General features: G+C 35.7%; 2 protein-coding genes and 1 long non-coding RNA gene across 24 annotated transcripts in view; all 3 read left to right on the top strand.

The window, feature by feature from the left end:
• The first annotated feature begins 1,178 nt into the window (after positions 1 to 1,178).
• Positions 1,179 to 3,256, top strand: LOC140955089 (uncharacterized). The gene is made up of 4 exons (XR_012168778.1): positions 1,179 to 1,699; positions 2,018 to 2,102; positions 2,191 to 2,660; positions 2,744 to 3,256. It is a non-coding gene; the product is annotated as an uncharacterized lncRNA (long non-coding RNA).
• Positions 3,257 to 5,155: 1,899 nt separating this feature from the next.
• LOC140954273 (protein ILITYHIA-like) lies at positions 5,156 to 10,044 on the top strand. Of its 3 annotated transcripts, none has more exons than XR_012168764.1 (7): positions 5,156 to 5,797; positions 6,485 to 6,787; positions 6,867 to 6,983; positions 7,096 to 7,197; positions 7,288 to 7,414; positions 9,178 to 9,469; positions 9,942 to 10,044. XR_012168764.1 is itself a non-coding variant. In XM_073406655.1 (6 exons), the coding sequence occupies exons 1-5, from the start codon at positions 5,729 to 5,731 to the stop codon at positions 7,369 to 7,371; spliced, it is 675 nt and encodes a 224-aa protein (XP_073262756.1). In that variant the 5' UTR covers positions 5,156 to 5,728; the 3' UTR covers positions 7,372 to 7,414; positions 9,178 to 9,914. The 3 variants fall into 3 exon arrangements, 1 of the variants encoding a protein (XP_073262756.1); XR_012168765.1 differs by lacking the exon at positions 9,942 to 10,044 and having other exon boundaries at positions 9,178 to 9,221; positions 9,291 to 9,914; XM_073406655.1 differs by lacking the exon at positions 9,942 to 10,044 and having other exon boundaries at positions 9,178 to 9,914.
• Positions 10,045 to 10,585: 541 nt separating this feature from the next.
• The window catches only part of LOC118032811 (protein ILITYHIA-like), a 12,793-nt gene continuing 1,271 nt past the window's right edge, over positions 10,586 to 22,107 (top strand). Inside the window, exons 1-18 of one of the 20 annotated variants that reach the window (XM_073406651.1) lie at positions 15,118 to 15,232; positions 15,650 to 15,738; positions 15,817 to 15,868; positions 15,952 to 16,058; positions 16,158 to 16,217; positions 16,308 to 16,422; positions 16,584 to 16,694; positions 16,817 to 16,954; positions 17,025 to 17,146; positions 17,285 to 17,356; positions 18,031 to 18,114; positions 18,899 to 19,057; positions 19,248 to 19,317; positions 19,427 to 19,499; positions 19,591 to 19,612; positions 20,282 to 20,479; positions 20,556 to 20,707; positions 20,821 to 20,898. In XM_073406651.1, the coding sequence (XP_073262752.1) occupies positions 15,719 to 15,738; positions 15,817 to 15,868; positions 15,952 to 16,058; positions 16,158 to 16,217; positions 16,308 to 16,422; positions 16,584 to 16,694; positions 16,817 to 16,954; positions 17,025 to 17,146; positions 17,285 to 17,356; positions 18,031 to 18,114; positions 18,899 to 19,057; positions 19,248 to 19,317; positions 19,427 to 19,483 (1,167 nt within the window). In that variant the 5' untranslated portion in view covers positions 15,118 to 15,232; positions 15,650 to 15,718 and the 3' untranslated portion in view covers positions 19,484 to 19,499; positions 19,591 to 19,612; positions 20,282 to 20,479; positions 20,556 to 20,707; positions 20,821 to 20,898. Of the gene's footprint in view, positions 10,744 to 11,172; positions 11,403 to 12,044; positions 12,292 to 12,379; positions 12,437 to 12,566; positions 12,665 to 12,753; positions 13,033 to 13,114; positions 13,289 to 13,573; positions 13,685 to 13,812; positions 13,883 to 14,039; positions 14,119 to 14,442; positions 14,546 to 14,631; positions 14,782 to 14,884; positions 15,008 to 15,117; positions 15,234 to 15,649; positions 15,739 to 15,816; positions 15,869 to 15,951; positions 16,059 to 16,157; positions 16,218 to 16,307; positions 16,423 to 16,583; positions 16,695 to 16,816; positions 16,955 to 17,024; positions 17,147 to 17,284; positions 17,357 to 18,001; positions 18,115 to 18,898; positions 19,058 to 19,247; positions 19,350 to 19,426; positions 19,613 to 20,281; positions 20,480 to 20,555; positions 20,708 to 20,820; positions 20,899 to 22,107 lie in introns of those variants that run through there. The other 19 variants (XM_073406648.1, XM_073406643.1, XM_073406645.1 and 16 more) reach the window with 19 other exon arrangements.

Raw genomic sequence — 22,107 nt, 5'->3', positions numbered from 1 at the left:
TTACCTCGGGGTGAGCATTTTCAGTTCGGTTCGGTTTTTACTTGAAAAAACCAACCAAACCGAATTTTTATTTTTTCTTAATTCAGAATCGAAACCAGTTTAAACCGATCATTTTCGGTTCGAATAATTGAGGAAAAAAATTGGAAAAACCAAAACTATCAAGTTATGTTTCATGTGAAAGGCAAGCTGATGCCAGCAAATGGAGAAGATGGATGATAAATTGATTAGTCTAAATGGCTGGGATTTTTAACTATGTAAAAAGTGCAAAATAATGATCTATATGACAAGAGAACCAACTCATAAAAAACCCAACACAACCTTGTAAAATCCATGAAATTGAGACTGTCTCTAATTAAATCAAATAGCAAAAATTAGGGTAAAAATATCCCTAATGCACATCTCTTTTATGCAAAAATAGATAGCAAAAAATGTTTTCTTACTCTTTATCTTTTGTTTATAAATAATAATGATGGAGTATACAATATTAAAGCGGGAAAGGCATAAATTTAGGGCAAATCGGTTTTTTTCTTAGGCTTTTTAATCGGTTCATTTGGTTTTATTTTTTAATTCGGTTTTCTTGGTTAAATTTTTTCCAGTTTTTCCAGTTTAATTGGTTTTTAGGTTTTTTTGCTTACCACTAACATTACCCAATTAACCCTCACTCAAAACCATATTTATTAAATCCGATATGGCTTGGCATATCGATTTAGAACATGATCCTTGTGGGTTTTATTTTGAACAATAATAGACTTATTTAGGGTGTGTTTGTTTTTCGAAAAGTGGTTTTCAGAAAATCATTTTCCAAACTTTTCTGTATTTGTTTGTTATTAGAAAAGTTGGTAAACAGAAAATACTTTCAACTCAAAGAAAAATTTGGTTTAGTTTCCAGGAAAGTGTTTTCTTTTTTATTTTGAGCGGAAAAAACTTTTTCAGAAATTATGAAAAAATTTAGAAATATCATATTATTTGTTGATTATATCAAATTTGATCCTCAAACTTTTAATTGCTGTATATATATTTTGTTTTAAATATTTATGATATAGAGAGAGTACCTATCTATATTAAAATGAAAATATTTTTATCATATATTATAATAATATGGGTATTATATTCATAGGAATCCCTTTAGTAATTAAGAAACAAGAAAGAAAACTATCCGTGACATCACTACTCATCACTATCTGTTAACAACATAGAAAAATCAAATCGACATCACTATCTGTTAACAACATAGAAAAATCAAATCGACATCAAAACTATCCGTTACTTCCCTTTAGTAACGTTAAAAAACAACCCTTCTGTTACACTTCCACTTCATTGATTTTGATTTACAGGACACGAAAAAAAATTCCTTGATCTTTCAAGTTCCTCTTTTCTTTGCCTGTTAAATTCTGTAACAACAATGGAGTTTCACGGTGGAGACAAAGTATGAAGAGGAAGGATTTCTTGGATCATATGATGCAGCGATAGCGGCCAAGAACTTAGTGGAAGAGGAAGACATGTCAAAGCATCTGATAGAGACACACCACAAGCCCAGCGCTAAAACACACCGCTGGAGCACTCTGTTCAACGGCCTTAACTTGCGCGCCCACCCAACACCTAAACCATTAACTCGCCCGCTCAAACCCAGTCCTCCACTACTCCTCATCTTCTTCTTCTTCAAGCCAAACCCCTTTCTAGTCGATGGAGCAACAATTTCGTAAGTTTTCTTGCTAATTTTGCTCCGCTACGCCGTGGTTTTAGTGCTTGTATTTGTTACTTAGAACTTAGGTTTGAGACTCCGATTTTTGTATATTCTGTAAATTTATGGAAGTTGAAACCCTAGTTAGCAGTTGTTAGTTTTTTTAACCATTTATTTTTTAATCTTGGAAACTGTTATTTATTTATTTCTTTTTAATTTCATGCTTAAAAAGGCATGGAATAATATCAGATTTTGGATCGTACACAGATAGGCATGCTAATCCTTTTTTTTTTTAAAAAAAAAAATTTAAATTAATTTTTTTTCTGTCTCTAACAGTAAGAAAACTCCGCTAATGGTGCTGTTCTTTAATCTCTTTGATAGAAGGCGGATGATTCTGTATTTTAAGATGTATATAAAGCAGGTAATGTCGTGCCAGATTTTTTTTGTGTATGGTTTTTTTTTTTTGTTTTGAAAATAGAGAGTTGGATTTGATTTTTGTTCGGATAAAGGCTGTAATCAAGGGTTTTAGGAGCTATCGAGAAAAAAATTGCTACCGAAGTTAATTGTTGCAGAAGCCGACCCATTAAAGAAGAACAAAACAAGGAACGATTCCAACATAATCATAATTTGACTCTTTTCCTGCTTACTTTTCGAGAGGGTTACTTTTACCCCGTGTCTAATATGGCCTCCCAATAAAGGAATGTATAAATGGTGCAGGAAGCTTATAGAGTTGATGAAACTTGGAAAGAACTAAACATTTAACATTGTTTTAGCTTGAAGGCAATGGCATTTAAGGCATGCGTTCTTGCATGTCATCGGTGAAGAGTTCTGGGCCTGTTGATTTACTTGATTTAAACTTGTCAGTTAATAGCATTTGCATATGGCTTTAGGTGGAAACTTGAAACTGACATTTTTATTTTTTTCAAGCATTTAACCTGCTTGCTTAATTCTCTTCATTATGCAAACAACAATAGGCAGGGTATCCACTCACTTACCAGTGTAACAAGTTTTTCATTAGCAGATTTGTGACCATATCTAATGCTCGTTTTCTTCTTGATGCAGAGAACCAAAATCATATCGGATCTGCTGATATCTGTTTCAAAAGAATAGAGACAAGCCAGGATTAAAGTTTGTGAAGATTCCTTAAGACTTGGCAGTGTGGGTATTATCGGGTATACTCACATCTTTTTAAGCTTGTCCTGAATGTGCTTGAATGACCTCTCTTGGTGTTCTTTATGAGTGATAAAAGTAGAGATAAAAGATATTGATAAAAAAGACCACATATTAGATAATCCAGTTTGCAAGTTTTGGATTGTATAACATGCAGGATGCGTTTAAGCTTGTCCTGAATGTGCTTGAAGATTCCTTAAGACTTGGTAGTGTGGGTATTATCGGGTATACTCACATCTTTTTAAGCTTGTCCTGAATGTGCTTGAATGATCTCTCTTGGTGTTCTTTGTGAGTGATAAAAGTAGAGATAAAAGATATTGATAAAAAAGATCACAAATTAGATAATCCAGTTTGCAAGTTTTGGATTGTATAACATGCATGATGCGTTGAAGAAATAACAAATAAACTAAAAGGATTGGTGAATCCACTGTATATCAAGAGACAACTTCCTATTCAATGGAAAAGTGCAAAGTGCTTCTTGGCTGGCTTTTTTACCTCTTGCTCGGCTCTTTTTGGCTGGCTTTCCTGCCCTTCTATTCAGCTTATGTTGGTGGGCTTGGGCTAGGAGCATGCTTATTTTTTTTCTTGTGTTAATTTTCCTTCATTCGGCATAGGGCATTATGTTTTTTTGGTTTGGGTCTAATTTGCTGGGGCTGGGATTGGGGTTGCTAACTATTGGGTTAAGCTCATCTTTCTCTCTTTCCTGGTTTTCCTGCACTCCTCTTCTCTTTCTCCATCGAAGTCACCAAGAACTGAGCTGTTAGGGTAAGGTGGGATTGCTTTTGTGTCTCTATTTGCCTTGCAATGATGGCATGACTAATCAGCCTTCTTTTTCTTTCCTTTTGTCTGGGTTTTGGCTTGCTGTTTTTGGGGGATTTGGTGCTGATCTCAAAGGCTTTTGGCTCTGATTCATCAGTCCTCTTCTCTTTATTGATGCATTGGAATTGCTGCCCATGAAAGGTGCTCCAAGTTGGCAAGTTATGCAGGATGTTGCAGGTTATACAAGGTGTTTTGGTGTTGGGAAAGGTGTTGATCCTACGTGAGGCTGGTTTTGTTTTGGTTGCCCATATCCATCTTCTCTGTTTGGGGGTTATAGGTATAGTTTTCATTTAGTTAGGTTTGGTGATGACTGGTTCTCAGCTTGGTTTGGTTTGATTTGCTTTTTTATTTATTGCTATTCAGTACATCCTTGCCATGTTATGTTAATTGAATTTAGGTTGAGTAGCATGTTAGCTATGACAATCATGCCTTCTGCCCTAATTGCCATCTTTCTCATCATGGGTAGATGGGGTTTGGCTTTTTGGATTTTTTGGGTTGTGTCTTTTTGAGTCTTATTAGTAGACTTGCAGAGAAGTTCTTATGTTATCTTCTCTCTTTTTTTTTTCATTGTTTTGCATTCATGCTCTCTTTTTCTCAGTGGTTTAGCTCCACTTGGATTCCAATTACTATCATTTGTTTATGTTAACATCCAGGTTCTCTTTCTTATCCCATTAAGAGTGTTTGTCATTTTGCTCTTATTTGTTGTTGTGAGTTTGATTTTTACAGTTTTATAAAGCTCAACTCTTTTTTGCAGCTTCCTTTCTCAGGCTTTCGGTACCTTTTATGACTTCTTTCTGTCGCAGCCACCTGGTGTTCCATGGCTTGGGTTGCTTTTTGCTGCTCCAATTCTAAAGTTGTCATTATAGCCTATGTTATTTTCTCTCTTTTTTCCATTGTTTTGCATTCCTACTCTCTTTTTCTTAGCAGTTTAGCTTTACTTGGATTCCAATTACTGTCACTGGTTTATTGTTAGCTTCCAGGTTCATATTATTCTTTCTTATCCCATTGTCTTGCATTAGTCATTTTGCTCTTATTTTTTGTGTTATGAGTTTGATTTTTGCAGTTTTATAAAGCTCATCTCTTTTTTGCTGCTTCCTTTCTCAGGTTTTCAGTACTTTTTATGACTTTTTCTTATCGCAGCCCCTAGTGTTCCACGGCTTGGGTTGCTTCTTGTTGCTCCAATTCTAAAATTGCCATTATAGCCTATGTATTACAGGTGTGCTTCTTTTAGAGCCCATCCAGGTGTGTTATTTTTGGGGGCTTTTTATTTAGTTTAAGAGCATATCTGGGTTTTCTGCTTTTTTTTTGCTCACCTTTATGATCTGGTGTTCTTTTTTCTGGCGGTGTCTTGCTTTCAGGAATATCATGTATCGGGTATTCCATTGGTAATATTTTTTCAGGTACAGACAATGTTCAAGCTGCGCAAAAATTTATTACAGACTTGGATGCTAGGCGACTTTCAAAGTTCCCTGAATATAGGTAATCTAGTTTAACTTTCAGTTTTGTTCTGGGATTTAGCTCCTTTTGAACTTCATGTTTGTGCTGGCTATAATTTAGAAGGATAAAAAAACTTCAATTTCTTCCGCTTTGTCATACATTGCTATAAACCATCATATTCTTTCCACTGGTATATTTATGAATACCAATCACACACTTCAGCTCTTTACTTGTAAATATTGCTTGCATGTATGTATGACACAGAATTATGCTTTTCATGTTTGAATCCATGAAATGACATTTTTATATGATGTATCTGATTGAATATAGCTCTATAAGGAAACAAAAACAGATTTTGTTTTGAAGCACATAAAGAGAATAAATATTGATGAAGAAATTATAATAACACAAAGTGTGGGGGACCTGGAATAAAATGATTGGAGAGCAGCCAAACCCAAATTCTCAATGGGGAGTATCTGCCATTGGACTTTGATGGATATTATCCTTTAAATCTCAACTTTGCAAATGATACCTGCATATATGTTTAAAAATTATGGATACAAATTCAATTGGGAAGGACTTGGTGATGTTTATAGCATATCTTAGTACAACCTTTCATTGATGCTGAGAGCTCTTGGGGAAATGGCCATCTCTAACCCTGTATTTGCACACAGTCAACTACCTTCCCTGGTTCGTGTCATGCAACCTGCTTTTCTTTGTGTGTTACTTTTGTTGATGTATAGACAAACAAGTGATATCTCACAAGCATTATGTCAGAATGTGACTGTTCTTCTACTTCTTACTCTTTTTTATGCGAAGATAAAAATGTTTGATGCGAAGCTGCAGCATATGTTGTTATTAGTCTACAGTTCTCTTAAATGGTCACTGTGAAACTAAACTTCAACTGCCTTTCCTTTTTGCTACAATCTTCTTGAACGGTCACTGTGAAACTGAACTTCAACTTCCTTTCCTTTTGTCTACAGTTCTCTTAAATGGTCACTGTGAAACTAAACTTCAATTGCCTTTCCTTTTTTGATCCCCAATTCCTCAGCAATTAGCTTTGATCACTTTTATTGTATGAACATCTGCATGCTAGGAGATGGGAAAGAACGATATGTCAATGCTTGCTATTGTTCATTTTAAGAGCCCGCTTGCTATTTTAATTTTATGATGGTTATTCGGAAACAATATTTTTCATGTTAGAGAATTTCTTCCATGGTGGTCCTAATCTATTTCTCATATGAGTTCTGATTCTCTCTCTTAGATATGGTGATTTAAAGTATTTTTCAGTGCTTGTATCGTTAAGGGTTTTTATTCTTCTTATACTTTAAGCTCCTCTATGTGGTCCTAGTCCTCTTCTTTTGTGCATGTTATTAGATTAAGTTTGTTGACCCTTTGCTACAGTCACCTATAGTGAGTGACGTGGCCTATGAGACCTTGGTGAAGCTATCAAGATGTACAGCCGCACCTCTTTGTCATTGGGCTCTTGACATTGCTACTGCTCTACGCCTTATTGTGACCAAGGATGTCAGTGTTTTCTTGGATCTTATTCCAATAGCTGGTGACAGGGAAGCCAATGAGAGCCCTTCTTTGGGTCTTTTTGAGAGAATAATTAATGGCTTATCTGTGTCTTGTAAACCTGGACCTCTTCCTGTAGATTCTTTTACTTTTGTATTTCCTGTAAGTTTTCCTCCCTATCATGTATAACTAAATTCATTGCAACTTCTTGTTAATCTATATGTGATGTCATTGTTGTCAGATAATGGAGCACATTCTATTATCACCCAAGAAGACTGGACTTCATGATGATGTGCTTCGTATTCTCTTTTTGCACATGGATCCACTGTTACCCCTTCCTAGACTTCGAATGCTATCAGTTAGATATCTAAACTTTTGTTTTTGATTAACCAATGTGATATATATGATTTTTCAGATTTCTCTGTCTGTTTTCTTTTTGCATGCAATATAATTCACTCTTTGTGTTGCAGGCTCTTTATCATGTTCTAGGTGTTGTTCTTGCCTATCAGGGCTCTATTGGACCAGCATTAAATGAATTGTGCCTTGGTTTACAACCAGAGGAAGTTGCACCTGTATAATGATACATTTTAACTTTGGTTTCATTGTTCATGTAACTCTGTTTAACCTTCCATGATTTCATTTTCAAATATTTATGGTTACAGGCTCTGTATGTGTATGCAAAAGATGTTCATGTAGATCAAATGTATTCCAGCAGTTGCGAGCTGATCTGTCCCCGAGAATGTTGAGGTTGCAACTAGTCTTTGGATTGCTCTACATGATCCAAAAAAGGTTTGGTTTGCCGGTTGTGGTTTTCTTTGATCTAATTGAATTTGGTAATGAACTTTTCGTTGTTTAACAGGAAATAGTCCAGTGGATAGTTTCTATAGCTTATTTCTATCACTTGTTCTATTGATTGTTCACCTATATTTTCTTCCCCTTGACGTGTAATTATAAATGTCAACCTTGCATTTTTTTTCGTTGTTTTTGCAAGTGCATCAAACTTGTTCCTCCACTTCGAAGATTCTCGTGGCTTGATATTTTATTGCTTAAAATGTACTGCATGCTGTGAGGCATCCACTAATAAATTCCCTGTTTCACTCTTTTTGTGCTCTCCAAATTCATATTTTCTGCCATCATCATCAATTTATAATTCTGTCTATTTAAGAGCTTTGGGTGTTTCTTAGGTTTTTATTCAATTACATGAATTATTCTTAGTTAGGATTCTATTTACTATTTAGATATGGTCGTTTTGCCCCTGTATAAAGCATCGTACTTTTATATTGGATAATTGTTTGTTGAAGGAGAACTATCATTGAGAATGTTGCAATTTAGTATTGCCTAGTCAACTTTAGATATCTCAACTCTCTTTCTGGATTCAAGGATCTCCTGTAGATTTTTAGGTTACTTCTATCCTTACCCTTAATTTGCCTATCATGTTCAATGTCAGTCATACTTTTATATTTCCTGGTAAATTTACCAGAGGTTAAATGCTTTTTTATGTGTCCATGGTCCTTTCCCAGTTTGTTAGTTTGATTTGTGTCTGTTATTCGTTGCTTCTCGAGTAACTTAAATGCTGTAACCTTCTCGGAGGTTTAGCTAAATTTCATATGCATATGGTAAAGTTTATCATACAAGGGCATGTGTAACAGCCATCAAAACATCTATTTAAGACCTTGAATGATTGAGTAACTTAATGTTGTGACTTCAGTTGTGACTCTGCATTTGAATTCACTAGAAAGATCTTCACTTGTCATATAATGATTGCTCATTTTAGAAGTATTCTGAGACATTTGAATTAAGTTATTGTCATCAATGATTTGTTTGATTGCTTGAACATCACCTGGAAGTTCTGTGAACTGGGCTATTAACCATTTATGGTCCAGTCAAATAGTGGATCTGGAAACGCATGTTAAATACAAACAGCTAACTTGCATGCTCTAGTTGGTGAATTAACAAGTAGTTCTTTGGTCATCTGGTGATTTTCTTTTAAGTGCCTTCATATAATTGGTGGATTTGATCCTAGCAAGCAATTTGATTAAGTTTATACGGAATCAGGGCAAGTTCAACCACTTTTGTTACATCTTTGATTTGTATGGTTGCGAGCAGTTAAAACTTTCTGTTGGTTTCAAACTTTCTATTGGTTTCCTTTTTATTTTTTATATTTTCATGCATGGGGTATCTCTTGGTCCCTTTATGCCTAAGAAATAGTTGTCCATGGAACGGGACTTCTTGTGCTAGTCATGCCAGCCCCTTGTGTTGATGAGTGCCCACCTTGTTATGGCAATATGTTCTCATACGAATTTGTGTTGGCAATGTATCCCCCAAAAGATACTGTTCTTCATGTTTACAATTATATAGATTACATGGTTCTGAACTTGATCTTGTAACATTCTTCCATCTTAAATTTCACTTATTTTACCTTGTTGTTTTCAAGTCATTGGTTAGTTGTTTAAATTATCATACTGGTTTTCATTGGTTAATTATTTCATCTAGTTGCATGTTTTTGTTATTAATTTGAACTCACTCACTTTGTTTTTTACTCCATCATCTAGAGGCATTAGCTGCTGCTTTGGATGAAAATCCAGATACTACACAGGTTAGTGTGACAAAATTACGATTCTTCTTCTGTGTGCTGTTTTCTTATTTTTTTTAATGATCTCCTCAGGAATCTCTTTCTACTTTTATTTTCTTTATATATCCGGGATGCTGGTTTTGGTGAGGATACTGTTGATGCTGGTTGGCTGGGCAGACAAGGAATAGCACTGGCTTTACATTCTGCTGCTGATGTTCTAAGAACAAAAAGACCTCCCTGTTGTTATGACATTCCTCATATCACGAGCATTGGTAAGATTTTCTTTGCCATTTTGCTTCAATTAAGTTGGCTCATTGTTAAGAAATAATTACTTCCCCAAATTATCACATCCATTTATGGAGACAAGGTAGCTACAGTCATTTAATCAAAGTACTACTTAATATTACACTGATGCTTAAAGAGCTTTTCATTGCAGTTATTGTCTAACCCAGAAAACACTGCTGTTACCAATGGAGCACTGATCTGCTATGTTTCTTAGTAGATTAAGATTTCCATATCTATCTATTCATTAATTAGAAGAAAGCTATATTATTTTTTCTTAAAGCGTATTTTTGGACTCTTCTATTGCATTTTTACCTCATATCAAGGAGAATCATCATTTTCATTTCATCATTTTGTTTGGTATGTACGATCCTGTATGCCTTGAAGTGTTTGTCATCTTAGCTATAAATTGGTCTGAATAAATCAGTGTCTCTGTTTTTTTTTAACCCTTTTATGTTGTAGGGTGACCTTAATGCAGATGTTCGAGGAAGAATGATCAATGGCATCATAATTATTGATAAGCATGGAAGAGACAATGTTTCCTTGTTGTTTCCAATCTTTGAGAACTACCTGTCAGCATGTTTCATGTTTAATTAATGAATTTATGATAAGACTCTGATGTAATGATTAAGGATTATTTAACCTTTTATATTTGTTGTAGGCCATCAGATGAGGAAAAATTGATTTTTCGTGAGGGTGCTGTTAACTGGAGCCTTTGGAGTTTTCCTTTCATAGCAAATTCTCAAGCTTTTTTCTTGTTTGTTTTAACATCTGTATTTTCTTGGCATGATCCCGAAGTCCATGCAGTGGTGAAGTTGTTGGATGTTTTGAATACTCCATCAGAGGCTGTTCAGCGGGCAGTTTCCGTTTTCCTTATCTCCACTAATGCAGTCAAAGAAAGTATGAAGCAATTTTTGCCTAAAATTAAAATCTAGGTCTCATAACGATGCATTTAGTTATTGTAATTTATTGATGCTCGTGTCCTTTTCTAATTCTTCCATCTCCAAATCGAAAAAAATGAACTAGAGGCAGTATATTTCTAGTTTCTGAAGTTTACAAGCTGTCCTAACATGTCTTTTTCTTGCATCAGGATGATGCACCCTGCTCTTGTTTCTAGGTTTTTAGATCAACTTATGAATAGTGACAAATATGGGGAACGCCGAGGAGCAGCTTTTGGACTTGCTGGAGTGGTCAAGGGATATGGAATATCTTGCTCGAAGAAGTATGGAATTACTGCTGCAATAAGGGAAAGTCTTGCAGATAGGTATGTTCACACTCTGGTTGGTTTTAGTTTTATTAAAAAGTTATATTCCTCGAATTCTGGTCATTTTCTTTAATCATATTTGGCAATATTAGTAGTTCCTCAAGTTAAAAATTTTCTGATCCTTCTTTTATTGTTTGTGGACATGAACAGTGATTGGTTGTCAAGAATAAAATTGTTTTTCCAATAGGGTTCTTGTTCATTTAGTTGTTATAGTGTGGGTGGAGGGGATCCCTGTCTGCCAAGCCAAAAGCCAAATAGCGCTTCTTACTGTAGTTATTCACCTTTGTATTTTTTAATTTTGGGTCTTTGACGAGCTTGTGTTTCTTTCAAACTACAGGAGTTCAGTAAAAAACATCGCGAAGGAGCTCAACTGGCTTTGAGTGCTTTTTGTGAAACACTTGGAAAACTGTTTGAACCGTTTGTTATAAACAATTGTAGCCTAAAGACTGCAATGTTGTCTGTGCAGATTTCTTTGTATGATTAATGCATCTATTTTTCCTGTTTTTATCCAGGTATGTGATTCAAATGTTGCTGTACTTTTGGTTTCTTTCTCTGACCAAGTTGTAGCAGTTCGTGAAGCTGCTGAATGTGCTGCTCGTTCAATGATGTCTCAACTCAGTGCACAGGGGGTGAAGCTTGTGCTTCCATCAATTCTAAAGGTGCCTTTTGTGGATTTAATCGTTACATATTCAGCACATTTGTTTGATAAGATACAATAATTGAACCGGTCATATAGTTCTTCTAAATCTTGAGGGACTATTTGGATAGAGACTCGGTTTTTATTCTGTCATAGCGATAAATTCTGTATTAAAAGTTGATAATTTAACTAGTAATCATGTAATGATTTTAGTTAGGTCTCATTATACTGCACTCTTATGCTTGATCAGTACGGATACTTCAGTTGGATAATAAAATTCTTTTATTTCCCTGGATGGTGGACATTTATGATCTGTTAGCTGTGTTCTGAACTGAATCAAATAGCTTTTTATACTAGCTAGTTGACTAAGATAAATACAGCAGATATTGACAAGCAGAGGTGAAAGTGAACTATGTTGCTTGCCATTATTGTGCAAGCCTTGTTTTACTGTCTTTGATTTTTTTCTAAAGATAGAATGAATGTCACAGTGAGGATGATTCTTTATTAGTATTGTTATTTGTGTTGTTGACATAGTGTTTTGTAATATTATAATTTTTTCTCCTTTTGTTTATTTGTCCTGCTGTGTCTTACTATTTGGATTATGTTGCACTGCTTTCAGAGTGCTTAACTGATCAAATTGTTGCCTGTACATTTTTAAACTCAGGGTCTTGAGGATAAAGCCTGGCGGACAAAGCAAAGCAGTGCTGTGTCTTACTATTTGGATTATGTTGCACTGCTTTCAGAGTGCTTAACTGATCAAATTGTTGCCTGTACATTTTTAAACTCAGGGTCTTGAGGATAAAGCCTGGCGGACAAAGCAAAGCAGTGTACAACTACTTGGTGCTCTTGCATACTGTGCTCCTCAACAATTGTCTCAATGCCTTCCTACTATCGTGCCCAAACTGACGGAGGTTTATAGTTGCATACACAAGCCTTGTTGCTTAGCCTTCTTTAAATAAACAAAAATTCTTGACCTTGGAATTTTGTTTCCAAATTTAGGTTTTAACTGATACGCATCCCAAAGTCCAGTCAGCAGGACAAATGGCACTCCAGCAGGTTATATATATATATATATATATATATATATATATATATATATATATATATATATATTTGTGATTTATTGTTCACAATGTGCCCTTCATGCGTAGTGGTTCATGACTAACTGTCCATAATGTCATCCCAGGTCGGGAGTGTGAAAGAATCCAGAAATATCTTCTCTTGTCCCTACGCTTCTCATGGGCCTAACAGACCCCAATGAGTATACAAAATATTCTCCTCCAGGTAAAAGGTTTATGGATGAACATTTGTTTAGTTTATCAGTTTTATTTTAATCTGTTTCATGTCACTAAATGCCTTTTGGTTTCTTGCAGACAACTTTCATTAATTCAATTGATGCCCCATCACTTGCACTATTGGTACCTATAGTTCATAGGGGTCTTAGGGAGAGGAGTGCTGAAACTAAAAAGAAAGCTGCACAAATAGTTGGAAACATGTGTTCATTGGTACCTATAGTTCATAGGGGTCTTAGGGAGAGGAGTGCTGAAACTAAAAAGAAAGCTGCACAAATAGTTAGAAACATGTGTTCATTGGTTATAGAACCGAAGGATATGATTCCTTACATAGGGTTGCTTCTTCCTGAAGTTAAAAAGGTACCGTTATCACTGGAGTTGTGTACATATTTTGTATACCATTTGTCCTCTATGATTAAGTTTTGATTTTGGATAAGAACAGGTTCTTGTGGATGCAATTCCTGAAGTTCGGTCTGTGGCAGCAAGGGCCGTTGGATCTCTTATAAGAGGAATGGGCGAGGAAAACTTCCCTGATCTTGTTCCTTGGCTGTTTGACTCTCTTAAAACTGATAATAGTAATGTTGAGCGTTCTGGAGCTGCTCAAGGCTTGAGTGAGGTATTATTGGTTACTCTTAACTTTCTAGTTGACTACTGAACCACTTTTTCACTTAATTAAGCAGCTCATTATACACATAAGGTTTCTTCAAGTCTTCTGCAATTAATAAGACAATAGCACAGCTATTACGTCTCTTGTGCTTAGATGAAGGCAATTAATCTGAAAATGAATACTTGTTATGATTATGATGTGATACTTCCTGAAGAAAACACTAGTTTTCGGAATTTGCAGACCTCTTTTAATCGGGTATACTTAAGTTCGGGGCTTTTGTTTATCTATCTCCAGGTTCTATCTGCACTTGGCACAGGATACTTTGAACATGTGCTGCTTGATATTATCCGAAACTGTTCTCATCAAAAGGCATCTATGCGTGATGGATATTTAACACTTTTCAAGGTGAACTAATTCGCGTCAGCTAATATTCTCATAAAAAAATGTGTCCAATAAAGTCCCCCCCAAACTACTTTGGATTTTGCTTATGACCCTTCTCTGATTATGTCCTTTCTGTGCTAATTTATTTGCAGTATCTGCCAAGATCTTTAGGTGTTCAATTCCAGAATTATTTGCAGCAGGTGTTGCCTGCAATTTTAGATGGTAGGTTCAGTAATTTTGAAGGATATTTGTAGTTTTGGTTGCTTAGATTGTTCAATTCCTTTTTTAAATATAAATGTTCTTTGTGGATTTTTTTTTCCAGTACTGGTAGTAGTAGAACAACCCAGCTTATAATAAAGTGGCTGGTTTGCTCGTACAGGTCTTGCGGATGAGAATGAATCTGTTCGTGATGCAGCATTGGGTGTTGGCCATGTCCTGGTGGAGCACTATGCAACAACGTATGCATTCTTAGTCTTGCCATGTTTCTTTGTATTTTCTTGGCGCTGGATTGAAATTTACTTTTGTTCCTACATGTTTGGAACTGAAATTTCTTGAAGTTCCTGCCATAAAATCACTTTAGAATTTCTGACTGGGGCCAAAACATGTTGCTATTTCTTTTAAATTTTATTTCCAATAAACTTGAAATTATTCTGATTTCATGAAAGTTACATGCAGTCTGTGATGGCTGTCTATGTCTTAAGAATGTTTTGCATATTCCTGTGATCTGTAATCTTTGTTGGATGTGTGCTATTTTATATTATTATGTTCCTTTTCATCCTTAGGTCCTTGCCTCTTCTCCTTCCTGCTGTTGAAGATGGTATTTTGAATGATAATTGGCGCATCCAGCAAAGCTCAGTGGAATTGTTAGGAGATCTCTTGTTTAAGGTTCATACTACTTCACCTCTTTCCAGTTCTCCATTTTGCAAGTTCCTTTTGTTAACCTTCTGAGATTGCCTTTTTTCCATGTCCAGGTAGCTGGGACTTCTGGAAAAAGCGATGAAGGTTCTAGTACTGAAGCACATGGACGTGCTATTATTGAGGTTTTAGGAAGAGATAAGTGTAATGAAATTCTTGCTGCATTATACATGGTCCGGACTGATGTCAGTTTATCTGTGCGTCAGGTAGTGGCACATTTTCATCTCTCTTTCTCTCTTTTATGTCATTTGCTTTTTATATGTGTTTTATGCATATATGTAAACTGAATGTTCCTGTCCCTTTGTTCAGGCTGCCTTACATGTATGGAAAACAATAGTGGCCAATACTCCTAAGACTCTTAAGGAAATAATGCCAGTTTTAATGAATACTTTAATATCTTTTCTGGCATCATCGTCTTCTGAAAGGCGGCAGGTCTGTGCTTCTTTTATTTTCAGATTGTAGTTTCTTGATTCCTTTTTTTTTTTTCCAGTATTTATTTGGTAAAAAAATCGTTTTTATTTTTATTTTTATTTTTAATGTAGGTTGCTGCACGAGCATTGGGTGAACTTGTCCGAAAGCTCGGTGAAAGAGATGCTTCCTTTGATCATCCCAATCCTATCCCAAGTGCTAAAGGATCCTAATGCTGGCAGAAGACAAGTAAAATTTTTATCTGTAGCTGCAGTAGTTTGTCCACTTTCTCTCTTGAAACTCCCCTCCCCATCAATACTTTATAATAAACTAAACCCAACAGGCAGATACAAGGCTTCTTGTGCTTCTAACTTGCAGAGGGATCTTGATCATCAAGTTTCAATCCATTAACCATATGCATGCAAACCATGCATGCACTAAAATCACCATTTGGTCTACCCCGTCTCCTCATCTCTCAATATGATATGCAGACATTAATCAAGGAATTTTTTTCTTTTTTTTTTTTCTTTTGTCAAAGTTGATAGAAAACATTATTCAAGGATTTTGGTCACAAGAAAAATAGAAGAATTGATCAATCATAAGGAAATTACAAAGGTTACTTTTTGGTTATTTGTCATGTAATTCTCATATGGCTTGGAATTACAGGGTGTGTATGCATTGGTCTGAGTGAAGTGATGGCAAGTGCTGTGAAGAGTCAATTATTGATTTTTATGGATGAACTCATCCCTACATAGGTTAGTTCAGTATTTCTACTGGTAATTTTCTAAATCTATCGAAAGTATGATAAATTTTGATGTTAACATATGTTACAGCATGCCTGAGGTGCGTGAGTCTGCAGGCTTAGCATTCAGCACTCTGTACAAGGTACATCATTTCTATCTTCTGGGTTTTGTTTTAAGTTCTTGTTTAGATATTAATTTAGGCTCTTAAATTGTCTCTTTATTCAGAGTGCTGGAATGCAAGCAATTGATGAAATTGTTCCAACACTGCTGCATGCTCTGGAGGATGATGAAACCTCTGATACGGCGCTTGATGGTCTCAAACAAATCTTGAGGTAAAACGCCTTGTGCAGCTTATGTATTGAGAGTCAAGTCTTTTTGTGTATATTTTTCCACTGTAAAATGTGGTTAATTTCTGTTCTTGTGAATTTCAGTGTCAGGACTACAGCTGTACTGCCTCATATTTTTCCCAAGCTGGTCCGTCTTCCCCTTTCGTACGTGTAGCTTCCTTGAGTTGCTATAATTTTTGCATGCACAAACACATTATGATTGCTCTTTTTCTAAGACGTTGAATATGTATCCAGTGCCTTCAATATACATGCACTGGGAGCCTTAGCTGAGGTTGCAGGACATGGTCTTAACTTTCACCTTGGTACTATTCTTCCTGCTTTACTTTCTGCAATGGGTGCTGAGGACAAGGTATGCAACTAGTTTGAAGAAGCCATATTAAATTTCAACTCTTGTTTGCCTAACTCTAAATACCAGTCTTCTTTTGACGTTAGTGTATATCACCTTCATTTAAAATACATCTTCAAAATGCTGTTTATTCTACTAGATTATCTAATGACTGGAGTTTGTAGGATGTTCAAACTTTGGCTAAGGAGGCTGCAGAAACAGTGGCCTTGGTCATAGATGAGGAAGGCGTTGAGTATCTGATAGCAGAACTTCTAAAAGGTGCTGGGGATACTTTGGTATGTAGCCCAATTATCCTTGCCCTTCCATGCTCTCTCTCTCTCTCTCTCTCTCTACACCCACACACACAAACATGTATGTATTTATCACTAATTTTGGTTCTGTATATTTATGGTGTCAGGCTTCGATCAGAAGAAGTTCATCATACCTGATAGGATTTTTCTTCAAATACAGCAAGTTATATATGGTAGATGAAGCACCAAATATGATATCTACTCTGATCATTTTGCTGAGTGATTCAGATTCATCAACTGTTGAGGTATCTATCACATGCATAATTCAGTCTTCTTTACTCTTCCATAAATTGTATCTAATGTTCTTTTCAATAGGTTGCTTGGGAAGCTTTATCAAGGGTTATTGGTTCTGTTCCTAAGGAGGCGCTTCCTTCATATATAAAATTAGTTCGTGATGCTGTGTCCACGTCCAGAGATAAAGAGCAAGGAAAAAGAAGGTTAGTGATCACTATTCTGCAGTGTAGACAATTGGGTATGCATTATGATACTGTTAACAGAATGCACAGAAACCTTTTGTCTTATTTGTGGAAGGATGACTCATCTGGGTATTTATGTCCATTTCAATATTTTTGCAGGGAGGACCAGTTGTCATTCCAGGTTTCTGTCTCCCAAAAGCTCTTCAGCCATTGCTTCCGATATTTCTTCAAGTAAGGATGCTTATATTCTTACTGTCATAACGTTGTCCTTCTCATGCTTTTCTTTTTTTATTCTTAGTTGTCAGAATATTGTTATTTTCCTTCCTTTTTTTTTTTCTTTTCTTTTTGTTTGACATAATCCTTGTATGCAGCATGTATTTTAGATTTGGTTTGTTAAATTCTACAATTCACTTTTATTTTTGAGAAATCTTCAAGAAAGATTAGAAAACATGATTTGAGATTCCCACTTTTCTTTTTTCCCATGCACTCTGTTTATCTATAGTTAAATTGGTCATGGTAAAAATTTCTTGTTGTGAGCTTGGGAAGGACATTTTTTTCCTCAACCAGCCAAGTAGATGCTATGTGTTTGCAATGCTTGCTGATTTACTAGCAATTAATGATATGGTTTCGGAAGTGTATTGTTACTGCCTCAATTCTTCCATTGGGTGGTTTATTACTAGTGTCAGTTTTCCTGTTTTCATGAAGTTGTTTTTATCCTGTTATATATATACATGTGTGTGTGTGTGTCTTATGATCCTGTCAGTTATATACATTTGGTTGTCTAGTTGACTACTGGGTTAGAAAAAGTATTGATCATAGTTATTTGTGCCTCTTGTCTCATTTCTGATGATTCTCTGATATCTTATGACATTTTAGGGTCTGACAAGTGGCTTTGCTGAATTAAGAGAGCAGGCAGCACTGGGTCTTGGGGAGCTTATTGAAGTGACTAGTGAAAAAGCATTGAAGGATTTTGTCATTCCAATCACTGGGTATGGACCATATACATTTTACGAAATCTAGTTTATACTAAATGTTAATATATCTGAAAAATGTTGGTATAAGTTTCGACTTCTAGAATTAATGTACCATAAAGTACTGTGGTGGTTAACAATGTGTCATCCATCTTTTGGGGAATCTTGCTTTTGTGAATTATACTTTTGTGGCTTCTATAAATCAACTGATTATGTGTGTAGTTAGGGTTGAGTGATATGTAACATCAACACATCTTGTCATTGGCTGCTCCTAACTTTTTTTAACAACTCCGGATTTGGATCATTTTTTTTGTTTCTTTTTTTCATGAATGGGAAATTCCTCACTTTTTTTCTAAGCGAGGATAATTTTACTGTAAAATCACATTTTTGCTAGTTTCATGCAATCAATTTATTCTTTTAGAAACACAAGAATGTGCCCCTAAAATAATGGTCTGTACAAAGAAATGGGTATTGAATATATGGCATGTCTTCAATCTTTTTGAGCTCACCTTGTAAATATTTCGGATTATGTGTATCATTTATCTGTAGGTGCTGTTAGTTTACTGGTCTTCAATTAAATTGTATGCTTGTGGTAAGAGCTCATAATGACCACATAAATTTTGAATTTCCTTTTTGCTCCCTTTTTTAACATTCGTAAGTGCTTGGGGTGCTTATTGCTTTTTGATGCCTTGATTTAATAGTTTTTAATAGTTCTCTTGTTAATAAAAAGATTATTTTCCCATTAGCTGAAGTTTCCTAGGTGTGTACCTACTATAATGATGTATTTGTTTTATAATTACAGGCCTCTTATCCGGATCATAGGCGACCGGTTTCCTTGGCAGGTGAAGAGTGCCATCTTGTCTACATTGAGCATCTTAATAGGGAAGGGTGGGATGTCCCTGAGGCCTTTTCTTCCTCAGCTTCAAACAACATTTATCAAGTGCTTACAAGATAGTACAAGGTTTGTTTGTACATTAAAAGCTCATTTGTCAAACTATTGTTGAATTGTTTCATAAATTATTTGTGGGTCTGTTGGAAAATTTTTTCCTTTCACATATATATATCCTTTACGCATGTCTTCTTACTTTTGGCTTATTTATGGTTTTTGTGAGTTCCTATTTCCTGCCCATGAGATCTTGAGTGAAATGCAGGACTGTTCGTACAAGTGCTGCTTTTGCTCTTGGAAAGCTTAGTGCACTCAGTACAAGAGTTGATCCTTTAGTTAGTGACCTCCTGTCCAGCTTGCAAGTTTGGTAGTCATTATGCATTTTTTTTTCCCCTTCACTGATCTTTGTTATGATCATGACATCACTTTTATTGTGTTGCTCAGGCATCAGATGCTAGTGTTCGGGGAGGCAATTCTCACAGCTTTAAAAGGTGTCCTTAAGCATGCTGGGAAAAGTGTGAGTGATCCTGTCAGAGTTCGTGTTTTTCAGTCAACTCAAGGATTTAATTCATCATGATTGATGACCAAGTCCGAATATCTGCTGCCAGCATATTGGGTATCACTTCACAGGTGGGTTTAGGTATTCTGACTTTTGAGTATCTTGGTTTTGCAAATATATGTTTTCATTTTAACTGATAGAAGTGTTGAATCTCTTGACATCTTTGAAACTCTGGCTTAGACCTGATGTTTGTTTTATTTGAAATAGTGAATTACCATTTCACACCACCCAAGCCTGACACTACTAGGCTTGCTGTCGGGGACAGTGCCTAGGGCTCTGAAAATAAGCCATAGCAGTCTAGTGTTTGTAGCTGTTCAAGTTTGGGCCTGTCAGTGTGCTGCAGTCAAGGAGTAGAAAAAGATGGAAACAAGAATACTCAAAGGCAGTTGGTTTTCAATTACAAAATGCTGTAAAATTGCATGATAAACATGGTAGAGGGTATTTTAAAGTTGTTAGCTCTAAAGTGACCATATCACTCCTGCCATAGTTTTCATACCAACAAGAAGTTACTAGAATTAGGATATAGTAGTGGTGCTACATGCTGGTTGATCTCTGGACTCAAGATTGTTTTTTTAAATAAACCTGTGGTAAGAAGCTGAAGCTGTATTCTGGGCAGAACACCATGTTGTTCGCACCTTTCTTTGCTCTTGATGGACCTTCCTTGTTTATTGCTACCAACCTCTTCCATTAAAATTTGCAATTTTTTCTATGTTTTCTGATAGTTTCAAATGACATTGCAGTACATGGAAGAGCATCAGCTGGATGATCTGCTTGAACTACTCTCAAATTTGGCATCTTCTTCCTAGCTGGGTGTCCAGGCACGGCTCAGTACTCACCATCTCATCCTTGCTTAGGCACAATCCATCCTCTGTCGTTACATCCCCAAATGTTTCCATCTATCATACACTGCCTTAAAAGATGCCTTGAAAGATGAGAAGGTATTGCAGTTCTAACAGTTGTAATTTTATGCTTTTGTATTGTACCAGTTACTGAATGTGCTCTTCTGCAAATTAGTTTCCTCTTCGTGAAACTTCAAGGAAGGCATTGGGAAGGCTTATACTTCATCAGATTCAAGAGCGATCCTTCTGAAGCCACTGCATATGTTGATATCATTTCGACAATCATGTCTGTTTTGCATGATGACTCCAGTGAAGTCAGAAGGAGAGGTTTATCTGCTTTAAAAGCTGTTGCAAAAATATGCCCTCATGTGTCTCTACTCTAATAAGGAATCCATTTAACATTTGAATTTCAGAACTTTATTGAGGCATTTATTTTTCAGGCAAGTCCTCCATCAATTATGGTCCATGTTTCCATTATTGGCCCTGCATTTGCTGAATGTTTGAAGGATAGTAGTACTTCCGGTGATGGGCTAGCCAAGGAAGATGTTGCTATGCATGCATTCCAGATGACAAAAGGTATTTCCTTCATATATTGATTCAATATCAGTTTTCTGTTGATTATGTGTCTGTTTAATTGGTCAAGTGGAGATTAAAAATTGATCCTTCCATCTTTCATTCTTTCAATGACTGGGTTTTTGGTCTTCTATTCTTTTGCATTGTTTAATGTGAATCGGGGAAACACTTAAGAGGTTTCCCCCTTAATCTTTGGAAGTTATTTTTTCAGGTACAGACCATGTTTTCAAGCTGCTATAAAAATTTATTACAAGCTTGGATGCTAGGCGACTTTCATAAGTTCGCTGAAGTATAGGTGTTTGTAACCCATTTTTGGGTCCATCACCTAAAAAAAAATACAAAAAAAAAATCAAAAAAATTATTATTAATAAAATATTAACAGTGAAAAAATGTCAGAAGCGCCCTAAAAATGCTCAAAAAAAAAAATTGATTAAGGATGTTCAAAATTCAAAAATAATTTTTGAGACAGTAGGTCATCATTTGACTGATGAGAGGGCCGCCGATGATAAAGGAAATTCAAGGGGGTGTGGAAGAAAACAAATGCCAAATTAGAAAGTTTATGACTTCAATTAAATTTTATTGGAAGGTTTAAATTGAATTATATATGAGTTTTGTTTAAAATTGCACAAGAAAATTGAAATTTTTTTGGAGTTATGTTTGGGCTTTTAATTGGAAGAAAATTAAATTTTTTCTGGGTCAAATTATAAATGTTTTTGGAAGTTAATTTTGGTCAAACTCAGAAGGGGGCTTAATTGCATACAAATGAAGTTTAATGGCCAATTAAGGAAATTAATTTGAAGATAATCCGAGACCAAGGACGAAATCGTAAACACGCGGCGCAAATTGAGGGACGCCAATTGAATTCGTGACATGTTTTACCGCCTTTTCCTTTTAAATGAGAACGGCGCGTTTTGACCAACGTAACGGCGGCGCCGTTTCGTGGGCGTTACTGTTTATTAAAAAAAAAAAAACTAAAAAAAAAAAAGAGAAAACGCACACGGATGCCGTTTTTGAAACGGCACCTACTGTTGTCTCTTCTTCCTGCGCACGCATTGAGAACTAGGGGCAGAAGAATAATTTTTTTCTTCTCCACTTTTCGCCGAACTTCTTTCCTATCCTCTTACGGAATTTGCTCATAAGTACGGCCTACAATT

This window comes from Populus alba, chromosome 19 (genome assembly GCF_005239225.2).
Source record: "Populus alba chromosome 19, ASM523922v2, whole genome shotgun sequence".
In the NCBI taxonomy this organism is placed as follows: Eukaryota; Viridiplantae; Streptophyta; class Magnoliopsida; order Malpighiales; family Salicaceae; genus Populus; species Populus alba.
This window is presented reverse-complemented; position numbering and strand designations above follow the sequence as displayed.